Here is a 12,582-nt window from a genome sequence, read left to right on the forward strand (position 1 = left end):
GAAAACAAAAAAAGATAGTTGAGTCATCACTTTCTAGGCCACCTTCAGAATAAGCATTTTATCTTAAGTTGTAAATACAACTATTAGAAATAGTGACAAATATTATGATTCCAGTGTGTGCCGAGTCCAAGATTAGAGCAGCAGCATAGGGTATGTGTGGATACAAATACTGCTGCTAGCAAGATCTTCTCTTGCTTTTTTCCAGTGCCGTGAGATACTTTTCTCTCTCACGGAAGATATTAGCAGATTCAATAAACTATGAACACCTGCAACCTTGCAGAGCCTTGTTTATGGTATCGTAGGAAAATATTTTGACAATGGATGTTTTAGGATTTTAGCCAATTATCCCCAAGGGGTGGCTGATCCTTTGACCAATAAGACTATGAAGAAAAAAGTCTATAAAAGAGTTGTAAAATAATTAAATAAATCAATCTTGCTGCACAATTCCTGCCTGTTGGATCTCTCTTCTCCTCCCTACCACTGTGGGATACCGTAACAGGTATGCTAATCTTACAAACGCTGACTACATAGGCATGCTAACTCATTTAAGTGTCTTTGAGCTTGATGAAACTAAGTGCATTACCTTCTGGCTTCTCAAATGACATCCTTTGGTGGTTAAGCCTTTTTTGTGAGGCCATTTCAGAGGTGGATTTTCAAAACACACTTAGAGCAATCCATGCCAACAGAATACCTTCCCAAAGAATGCCCAGCTGTCTTGGGGTGATTTTATGAAAATACTGTATTTCCCTATTGTCTGCTTTATGCCCACAAATGGGTCCCATAGCTTTAAGCTGGGTCCAGCAGAGGGGGGAGAGAAGCCAGGCAAATTCTTCAGCACAGTTTGTGTTCAAGGACTCATATACACTCCCCCATGTTCTCACCACTGCAGAGCTGAGGGAGCACCTCCCTGTTTTTAGCTAGCCTAAAAGCAGGGAGGTTAGCTGAGGCAAGAAATCCTCTGAAACTAATTCTTCCTCTGGAACTGTTCAGCCCAGCTGTGATCTGAGAACTAGATCACTGGACCCCTGGACCAGCAGGGAGGCTGCAGGGATGCCGCATCCCAGTCTTGGACCTTGGGAGGGGCCGAGCCAGCTACAGAGGGAACTCTAAATCCACCAGCTTTCTCTGCATCGAGGAGGTTTATCATCTAACAGAGTCATTTGTTTCCTGTGCCCTGCTGGCACTCTGCTTGTTAAATATATAGTTTTTTTCACTTTCATCCAAGAAATTCCTCTTCTATCAGTGGGGAAGGGAGTGCTGAAACCTGTCTTCTGGGGAGGTGATGTTCATTACAGGATGTTTCTTCCTAAACTTGTCTCAAACCCAGACACCAGCTAACTTCCCTTCAAGTAAATGTTTAAACACTAGTATCACACTGCTATTCAAAGGCAGCAGTATGGAAATGCAAATTAAAACGTACTTAGTGCTCCAAGGGTTGTTTGTACCACACATGGTTAAATCTCACCTTTTAATTTCTTTCCAAAGATTAAGGGGAAGACTTTAACACTCCACTTTTGAACAACAGTAGCAAAATACAGTATATGAAATTTTAAAAGAAGCTTGGCACTTGACTTTCCAGCTAATTTCCAATGCAACAAGTGATACCGATTCATGATCCAAACTTAACACGACACAATTTTATCTAAGGAAAGACACTGACCTCAGAGTAAGCCAAGGTAATATGCTCATATATCCCTTGATGATGATGGATAGCATCTTCTAAATCTTGCAGTTCTGAGGGAAGCTCCACCTCACCACAGGCTTTACACCATGAGTCTACATTGCTCATGTACTGCAACAGAGAAGAAACACTCAGCTTGATTTTGGTTTCTACCATTAAGCACACACAATGGTAATACACAAAAGGATGTTAATCTGTGTGACAGACACTGAAAAGACTTCTTTTAAGTGAAAAGTCTTTACAGTATTTCTCTCTGAAATAACCAAAAGTTTATACCAGAATAGAAAGAAATATTCAAGTCTGACTATACTTGTGCTTTTAGGTATCTGAAACTCTTTGAGTAGTTTGGAGACAGGCAGATCTAGCTGTATGTTGGCAGTCTTCAGAACCAATTCAACTGTTGGCAATATTGATGCTTCAAGTTTACTCTTGCTCCTTTTCTTGACTTTGCAGCTAAGAAAATGTTTCCTTCACCCTGCACCTACCATTTCAGAAACATGAAAGCCAGTTAAGGTCTTGTTTACACGAGGCAGTAAAACATGCTACAGCTTTCAAGTCCAGACCCTTGGTTTTTATCCATCAGCTCCCTGTGCAGACACTCATGGTATCATGAGGTTTATCACCTCACCTATTTTTAATCTTCAGAGAAAACCATGTTTCTTTGTACATGCACACAAAGAATTACTGGTGAACCATTCACTGAAACACTCCATAGTTACCTTTTGCTGGAAATAGGTTATCAAGGAAGCAAAGCAGTGCCAGGGCACTGTGAATTCACACCTCAGTCCCCAAAGAACTAACGTCTACATGCAGAGAAACACTAAATCCATTTGGCAAGCTACTACAGCAGCAAGCATGTAAGGGATTTACAACTTGACCAGAGGTCTCCTAGGACTAGCACTGAACTTTGAGCACACAGCTATGTCAGCATAGCTGCTCGAGTCAAGCCTTTCAGGGGAAATTGAGGACACTGCAACAGAAATCTCTTCTGCAGACGACTTAAGTTATGCCTGAAGTTTAAGCTGTCTTGACAGACAAGAAACTGCCATCACAGCTATATGCATAGCAGAAGTTCTGCCGACTTATTTTTCACAGCTAGGGGGCATGAATTTTAAACCCCTGCTATGCTAGGAAAGGAAAGAGGAAAAAAGAATCTTTTTTTCTAGGAGTTTTCATAGTTGTTAAACCTCGTAGAGCCAAGCACATGTGAGCTCTGTAAAATAAATTTCCTCTATTCATTTCAAGTTCAAGACTCAAAAGTTATGAGACCAAGCCATTTGTCTCACCATACATATCTTAATTCTTGGAGAACATGTAGTCTTTTGTAGAAAGAGGAATTCATAGATCACTTCTGGTACTCTTCTATTGTTTGATAGCTGGGCAGAAGGGTGGTAGAATACTTAGCTCTAAAATACTTATTTAATTCTCATTAAGGGCCAGTTTAAAACATCTCGAATGTTAAGCACTGAACATTAATAGAAGCTCCCATGTGCACCAGTGAGCAGGCACTGATAGCTGGTGCAGTCTTCACGGTGTCTGACAGTAGGCAGCGACACTTACCTGTCACTTGCAAGAGAACACATGTATTCAAGACGGGTGTGTTTTTTCTTGGGCTGCTTACTTTTTAATCTTTTTATGTAGGTCAAGCGTCACCAGCCTCTAAAGGGGTCATTCCTCACATTCCAAACCCTCTTTCCTTGAACTCACTCTCCACTGTTAATGAAACAGCTAATATATCACAGGCAGGTATCTAACAAAGCAACTAGGGCAATCCATCGCAGCTAATCATAAAATGAAAACTGCAGAAGGAGCAATTAAAAGTAAATTAACCCCAGCAGATGCTGCACTATTTTCTCTCTTTCCTCCTGTTTACACTTATATTAAGTGGTAAAGAAGGTAACACTGACCCTCACTACAGTTGCCCAGCATACTATCACACAAAATTTAGTCCCCTGACTTCTGATGAGCATAATTTATTACTTTTGTTATGAAAAATGACAGCATTTGAGTCAAGGTATACCTAGCTGTTCACATTCATTCATCTGTCTCTCTTCTACATGTATGGCTGAAAGCGCTTAAACGTAAACCCGAATGATCCAAATAATTAGAAAAGCATCAGTACTGATAAGGTACCGAATAGCATCTATCAAACACTTCAAGCTGACTGGTGACTTTTCTATCAGGAAACTATTCCTTCATCTCATTTTTGTGCAGCTTTTCTGTAAAACCTGCTAAAAGGACTTATTATAGTGGCATCATTTTATATAATTTACCTTAGTCTGTCTAAGGACATTAAACCAATGTCACCACTACCATAATGAAAAGCAATGTGTATTTTCATCTTAATACATTCTCATTTCTAATATCTAGATATTTATCAAGTTAAATATCCATGTACTAGAAATCAGGGAAAAAATGTCTTAAAATCAACTGTACCACCTCTCTCTGTTTCTGAAGTTTTCAGCTCCCAAGTGCTTCCTTCATTCATTCCAAATTAAAGTTATGTCAGACATGAGACATTTCCTTGGATGTAATTTAGCAAGGCAAATTGAAAGAAAAGTATCTACATAGAGCACACCAGAGCTTCCATGAGCCATACCCATCCAAGAGCCTCTGCTCTCCAAACACACCAGGGATGCACAGAGCAGTCAGTCTACGAGATCAGCGGGTGACTCAACTGCGCACACACAGCAGCTCCTTCAGAACTGAACTCCCTTGAGGGCAAAACATGCTTTCGCCATTAAGATTACTAACTTGGGGATATTTATTCCTATTTCCCCTACATATACCTCTTCTCTGGCAGTTACACACGGTTAATGACTTAATTTAAATAATTGGTATAGGCCTAAAGCTAAAATGTTTTTTTAGCATAGGAGGAATCTCTTACGGAATACTAAGTAAACATCTCCCACCACAATTTCAGATTCAGAAGACAGTTAATTAACTTTTCAACTTTCAGGCCAGTTCAACCTATGTTTTCTATAAGCAATTATTATGAGTTAAATCTTGACACTCAAGGACTGATTGGAGTTGAGTGGTGAGGACAATAAAAGAAGCAGTAGTTTCTAGATGTAGGAAAGGCATTATATCGATACTTAAAAGCCTTATATATTTAAGCATTTCTGTCCACTTCATTTTGATTCATATAGCTAATTTGGTTATTTTATCTTGCACTGAAATGAGCAAAGCATTTTATGGAGAATTTAAGGCCAGTGGGCTAAACTAAGGAGAACAAGGTTTTGTTTGAGTATTGAAATCGGCAGAAATAAATATTCTGGCTGTGTTGTCAACCTTTTCAATCACTTTCTTGCACTTTTGTCCAAAGCAAAAGCAAACTGCACAACTCACTGTTCCAGCACATACACTTTTGTTGATGCCCTCCCTATTCACTAACCTGTTCAGCTTTTTGATGGAAGATGGAGGACATGTCCAGTAACGTGCTCCGTTCATCCAAGGCTGCAGCAAATGCCTTCCACTCCTGCTCCAATTGACTGGCAATCTGTTTGATTTGCTGTGAAGCATAATGGCCAGACTCGATCAGGCGGTTTGCTACTGACATGATGCGGCTGATGTTTACATACACATTCTGTGGAGAAGAAAGAGGGAAAAATTAGTGCAAGTTAGCACACCAATTAAATACAGAAGTATATTCCTAAAAAACTCTATCACAATACTGAAAACAGTCCGGTTTTATTTGGCAGGTTTATGCATACTAAACTTTGGAACCTAGGTGTATACAGTAACAGTCAATCCATAACTGACAAGTGAGAAGGATGACTTGAAATAACCCGTCTAAAACTCATGTTAACAATCAGCTTAAGCCAATTTATATTTCATAAAGACACATTATTACAATAAAGAGGATGAAATAACCATATTTCACAACAACCACAATAAAAATGTTTACAGACATTCAAGTCAACAAGAGATTCAGATATACACAATATAGGAAAACTGAAGAATCATTACTAAGCTCTTGATCTATCCACAGTATGCTTGTGTGCAACATCTGTGAACCTTTACATCAATTTCTGAAAGTAACTTTTAAAGAAACAAAATAAAGAACTCTGAGCTACAAGAAATTAACAGTTTTACATTTTATTTTCTTGCTGCTATATTGCCTCAGAGCTAGCACTGAAAATTAGACAAATAAGGTCCAAGATCAGAAGTATTCCCTAGCATACTGGCATTAGTCACTGATGGCTCTTTGTCAATCTAATCTAACTGTAAATCAAGTTTCTGATTCCTGTGAAGTAAAACAAGAACAACTTTGCCACCAAAAGTTTTCTGAGTAACTCTTTCAGAGCTACATGTGTGTAACATGGAGTTGACACTTCCTTCAATTGGGCAGACTCCTATACATCTGAATTAAGTTCTTAGAATTGTTGAGGCTGGAGATCACCCAGTACAACCACCAGACACTGAGCAAATCAGGTGGAACCATGACCTGCTGGCATTCAGCCATTGCCCAGAGCTTGACATGGACTGGCTGGCGCAAGTGTTACAGTCCCTCCAGGCTTCACTGTCCAGACTCATCTGAGTGACAATTAGGACAGGTCCCTATTGATTGTAAACTGTATGCATGTATGCAAGCAGGAGCATACCTGACACAGCCTACACCTCAGCTGGTCCACTTAATACACTGAGCACAGCAGTGTCATGTTGGCTGGTTTTCCTTTCTGCACAGTGCCACCTCTTAATTTTTTAGGTTACCCCACACATCTATGCTCTGCTTTTTAAGCACAGCCAAACAACTGGCAGAGTACAAATCTCCTATTTCCAACAAAATTTAAAAGAGAGCATTTTGGCCTATTAAAAGTGTAGCATAAATACAAGACTGTTAAATGAATACAGAAAGCCATTAGATGGTCTTTACAGTTGTGAGAAGAAACAAGTGCCAAAAGAGAAAAGAATAAAGGCTGTAGTAGACAGCCATTTGAACTTTTTCTGTATCATAATAAAGCAATTTTGGAAATTCTGGAACAGCAGTTAAAAATGAAGGACATGGCACAGTAACCATTAAGTAAAACAAATTAAAACTGAGCTGTGGTTAACATGTATTCATTTTCCCATGGCAATCAGGCTTCACACGTGTGGAAGAATACAGCCTGTAGCAGTATGAATATGAACTAAAATGCTGACATTGAACACTTTCCAAGCTATGTACACCACATTCCTTTCCTCAAAAGAAAACCAACCAAGAAAAAAACTTACAATAATCTAACCCTTTTACCTCACTATGTGATATATCTACCAAAGTTTTAAGTGTCAGTATTTTAGAATGCAATGACCCAAATGAGATAGATTTATTTAAGGAGGAAAAGAATCTGCAATAGCAACTCACTACAATTAGACTGTGTTTAATTGACCCTTGAAGGTCAACAAATTTTGCTAAATTTCCTAGAAGGCCAGGCAATTCCAGTGTCATTATTATAAGACAACTGCATATGTTGCACACTGCTTGAGAATGAGAAACACTGTTACAAGTGATCGGGTGCAAATTTACCAGAGACTGATATCTTACTCATTGTATGCATTTCCACCCTGGCTTTAGTTAAGGAAGCAACAGCTATGAGGTAATAACTGATAAAGTCTTATTTAGTGACCTCATTTACACCACGTGAATCTGCACGAAGCACCTGCAGCTTCTGAGTGCGTATCAACTGTCTCAAAGGTGAAAGGCTAATGTGATGATGCAGTTCTTTCACTGTGTTACACACACGACTATTGTAACAAGACTTAAAAGGTAACTATTCAAGTTACTGCATTACAGTGTGTTTAGTAAGGTTACAAATGTACCTAGCATGATTATTTTCTCTCAAAACGCTCTTTAGCCAGAAGCTGAAAGGACACCTTACCATATCTGGAAAGCTCCTCATTGCAGATTTTTCCTCTAAAGGGAGTATACAAATGAAAAAAAGTATTGCTCAGCAAAGCAACACAGATTAGTAGCCTAACTGTGCTGTGTCATTCTTTGATGCATGGCTGAAAGGCAAATACACAGGAAAAATACAGGTGACAGCCTACCAGCTCAACTGAACTTCTACCACACTCACACAAAATAAAGCTGGCAGGTAACCTGAAGGTTCCATTTTACTTCCTGATTTTCCCAGGCCCACTTAGAAAATGTTTGTTTAGCTCCAAGATTTCAAACAGCAGTTTTCTGACACAGAGACTACTACGCGTTCAGTTTTAAATGCCAGCAACTCAGTGACACGGCCTGTAAGCTTCGTAAGTGGCACCTCTATATGGACTGTAGTGAGCTGGAACTATTTTACTGTGATAGAAAGAATTTAGCAATGGAATTTTCAAATCATCTGCCACTTCACACACAAATGACCACCAAACATGGTGTAGTATTAATGTATGAATTAACACCTGCTTTAGTGATTTACATGTTCTCTAACATTTCTTCTAGTCTCATCTTTGAAGCAACAGTAAAACTTTCGGTTTGGGAATACAAACTTCAACGATGAGGGCTGCAGGACAACTAAAGGTAAAACCTGATCTATTCCCTTGAAAAAATATAAACTTGGCAACATCCAAGCTGCAATTAAGGAAAGTGTTTAACCTGTTCTTCAATTAAAAGGATCTTCTAAGTATTCTCAGGTAACTATTTAACCATTGCTATCAGCACTGGAACATGTGCAATATAATTTCACTCTAACTTCCTTCAAATTTCTCATCTCTTTCCTACATTTTTCACAGTGGACCTGGGGAATCTTACTGCAAGACTATACAGTCCAACACCAACACTACCTTCTTTCCTCCTTTACTTTTCACCCACCTTTACTTAATCATAGTAAATGCCCATGCATTCAAACTCTCCCTACAGCCACATCACTTTCATGTAGATGTTTCCCATTACAGAACTAAGTATGGGGCTTTAAACTGGACCTAGTTCTCTAGTAGGACCAACTGAATCACAGCATTTTCTTTACAAATCTGAAGTTCAGCCACCCCAAAAAGTACCAAGAGTGAAATAAAACCTACTTCTTTTCAGTAACACCACTGTCTATTCCTTTAGTTTGTGATTCATTGACATGAACATACTTGTTGCTGTATCAACACCTCAGTAGCTGAGTGCTTTTTAAAATCTGTTTATTTGCTTCCTCCCTCTTAAGGACTGCACATCTAGCCTGTTCTATTTAGTCTTGCTGACTTTGGAGCGCTCCTCAGAAGCCAAAAACAGCTTGAACTCATTTTACCTTTTCAGTCTATTCTCAGGCTGGCGGCATCCACACATTGTGTCTAAGCATTAACTGCTCTGGCACCATAAAGATTCTCTTAGGGATGTACACCTGTGGTCTTGCTCTCATTTGCCCAAATCCTGAGGACCAAGGGCAGTCTAGAATTCACATGGTGCTTAAGTCTATCTCAAGTGACAAATCTGTATGGTTACAAAAATACATATTTAAAGTAAAAAGAATCTCAAGGGTGAAATATGTCAGTGGTACAGAGGAGAAGGAAAAAATTACACTGCCTCTAAGCTAACGTGATTTTACCTCACCTGACTTCATGCTTTCATTTGTACCAGTCCCTGTGTCTGGATTTGAGCAAGACTTTTAACTTTTAACTCTCTAAACCTAGTGATAGTCAATCACAGTGCTCATATTTTAACATCCCAAAGCTCTCACCAGTGCTCATCTCTGACACTCTCTTTTTGGATAGCATTCAGTATTTGATTACTACCTTGATAAAATGGTTTAGTGTATGCAAACAGCCTGTTCTGAGAACATTAATCAACTTAGCAATACGCCTACAATTGACATAGGAGTTTTTGGATTATGGTTAATAAATGTAACTTCCACTCATGGTCCTATCAACACTGAGACAAGAAGCAGTCATAGCACATCCTTTAATAGTAGCATGTGTCAGCTTTCTCCAAACAAAGTTTCATTTTGCCTGCATCACTCTTCAAGCATTTTAACCCTCCCCAGTGCAGGGAGAGGCACAGTTAAACTGCAATGAACACAAGGCCATCTGATCTAGCAACAAGAGCAGAAAACGTTCAAGCAGACAACATCCTACTCTTCACCTGTATTTCACATGACTTCTTGTCTTCCTTGTGTCCCAGCAGATGTATAGAAAATGGCAGGAAAAGAGTGGACAGACACATAATCAGTCTTTCCTACTCTTGCATGCAAGACAGACTAATCATATAATCATGGGTACTTTATTCTCTCAGTTCAGAAACTCAATACATAACTTTTGTACTTGTAACTCCTATGATGCTTTATTTGAAAGTTTCTCCCTTAAAAGGTACTAAGAACTTGTTTTGAGAAGTGAAGCATTGGTTTAGTCACCCAAATGGGAACATCAAGCTGAAACTGAGTATTGCTTAACTCAAATAAATCTCCAGACTTGACAACAGCAATTTACTGTTGCTGAAAGCAGGCCTTTAAAATTGCACTGAAAATCCATCCTCATCTTTAGAGAGCAGAATCATTGAGACCTTGACTTTTATCAGTGCACAGCTTCTCAAATTCCCTAACAGGAAGACACATACCTATGGCTGCACCTGTGAACTATCCTTCAATCAGTAGCTCTTTTAGTCACATCAACCTGTATGCTAATCCATGGTAACCAAACATATGTCCCTCTTTAATGCACAGCACTACACCAATCCAGCTCTTCTCTGGGACAGATTCATTGCAGCGAGAACCAGTCTGTGTATTAAGCTTAAGACTTGCATGAACTTACTCCTGTTACCTTGAAGTGCAACCACATGAATACACAAGATTCCTAGGTATACCATTTGCTAATGAAACTGGTGAAAGTAAACTTAAATCTCCTCCCTGGATGTGTTCTTTACTTCGTTGTTTTAGAACATTTGGTTCACACTTCCAACTATTTTGTGTTCTTACTGAAAACCAAGATTCTAAAAATGGCATAAAGCCATTACAAGAAATTTTTTTTTAAAAATTCAGCAAATTCTCTTTGTCCTTGATGTAACTAACTCTTGTCCACGACAGGAAGTAAGTAGCTTTCACAATGGTTTACATCCAGGTGGCTTGTTTCAGACTGGAAGACCAGATCAAAATTTCGGCATCTGACCCAAAGGCTGTCACTCTTTCTCATCCAAGTTTGGCATAAGCAGCTGCAGAAGTTGCCCTCCACCTCTTGGAAACAAACTGTTACTTGGGAAGGAAGGGGACATGAGAGACCCAGCTATTGACAGAGGGTAGCACCTGCTGTGGAGGGGAGCACGTGCCCCGCAGCAACCACAATGTGTTGGGAAAAGCAGCTGCAACATCAATTATCAGACTTAAGCTGTGAGCAAGCGCAAGAGGTTGCATTTAGCTGCTTGGGGAGCATTTATCCTTTGAACAGTCCTTCCCTACCTCAAGTGAGCCTAAGAAAATTGACTAGAAAGCAAGATCTATTAAGGTCCAATTAGGGCCACAATGAAAAGCCTCCAAAATCTCCTGCAATAAATAAAGCTTATATGTAGTTGTCTTCCTCCCTTTCTCTACTCCATCCAAATGAATTATTTCACATGGTTGTAGATAGGTTAAAAGTTAAATTCCACTTCTGGTGTTAAGAGTATTCACACAAGAGACCTTAAATCCACTTTGATTACTGAAGAGTTACACTGACAGGAAGAGTGAACAAACAGCAGCTTGTTAAGCACAGAGCATATGTGGAGAGTAGTCAGGGAGAAGCTAAACATGCTTGCAGGAGTTAAGACTGCCCAACATTTTTCCAGTTAAAGCTAATGAAAAATAAAGCCTGCCAAAATTCAATCAGTTCACGTCATTTTTTATGTTACATTCAGTTTAATCTCTGCCCCTAATCTGTATGAAAGGCTTTTGCCGTTTAACCAAATAAAACCCAGATAATCTGAATGCTGCTTAAATCAAAACCAGGGACCAATCATTCTGAATTTACATTTTCCTGTTCTGTGGCAGAGAACCCCTTCTGGAGGGGCTGTGCTACAGAAGAAAATGTAGCTCGTTTTCACCCTTTTGAAAGTTCACATAGCCTAATTTGCCCCAAATTCAAACTACTCCTTGTACGCTTTACGAAATCATCTTGCAGGCTGAGAAAAAGTCCCCTGTAATTAATGCATTTGACAACTAAAGGCAAAGGAGAGATTAACAGCAAAAGACTAATAGCAACACAGAGCAGGAAGGATTATGCTGCCTCACTCAAGTGCTCCCTACTGTTGATAGCATCCGAGCAGTCTGAAAGAAGGAAAAAAAATAAAAAAGTCATCTAATTTGAAGAAAAGAGGACAACAGTGACTAATATCAGGACAGGCTTACAGAAGAAGAATTTAACCTTTAGAATACAAGTCCAAGAATTGCCTGGAAGGCCACTCAAAATTACTGAGTTCCAAAAGTTATCTCATGTCAATGACACCTACTGTTATCCTGTGTTTCTTTCTGCTCTACTTCATATGCAGAGCAGTGAGGAACAACAACAAGGTGCTCCATAAGGCAGCAATTCCCCATGCCATGAACCAAACCTAACGGTCAAAACCATATACGATGTTACATAACTTAATTACAAAGTCCCCCAGCATTTGCTTTACTCTTTGCAGAAAGCTCATATAGATTTTAATTTTTTTGAACTTTTGGAAACAGAGCTGAGTTGCAAAAGAAGAAAATGTGCCTTCTCTAATCGTGTCTTCCATTGTCTTACCTCCAGCTGCACCGTACACAAGAGCTGCCTTACTAGTCCTGCCATTACTTTAGCAAGACACACAACCTAGCTAAGTTTATTTTGTCACTTTCCACATTTAGTAGTCCTGTTCTACAGAAAAACCCTCTTGCAAGAGTTGATCATTTCAACCATACTTTAATTCAATTCCCATCCTTGGACTGCCAAGAATGTTCATTTGTAACAAGACTGGTAGTGTTCTTCTTTCATTGATCTGACAAACAGGAACTGGATTT

The 12,582-nt window shown here is 39.2% G+C and overlaps 1 protein-coding gene across 1 annotated transcript in view; it reads right to left on the minus strand.

Annotated features, from left to right (window-relative positions):
- Positions 1-12,582, minus strand: part of TRIO (trio Rho guanine nucleotide exchange factor) — a 180,223-nt gene that overhangs the window by 152,340 nt on the left and 15,301 nt on the right. Inside the window, 2 exon segments of the mRNA XM_008637193.2 lie at positions 1,661-1,792; positions 5,076-5,267. Coding sequence (XP_008635415.1) covers positions 1,661-1,792; positions 5,076-5,267 — 324 coding nt within the window.

The sequence above is a fragment of the Corvus brachyrhynchos genome, unplaced genomic scaffold (assembly GCF_000691975.1).
Source record: "Corvus brachyrhynchos isolate BGI_N302 unplaced genomic scaffold, ASM69197v1 scaffold23, whole genome shotgun sequence".
Taxonomy (NCBI): domain Eukaryota; kingdom Metazoa; phylum Chordata; class Aves; order Passeriformes; family Corvidae; genus Corvus; species Corvus brachyrhynchos.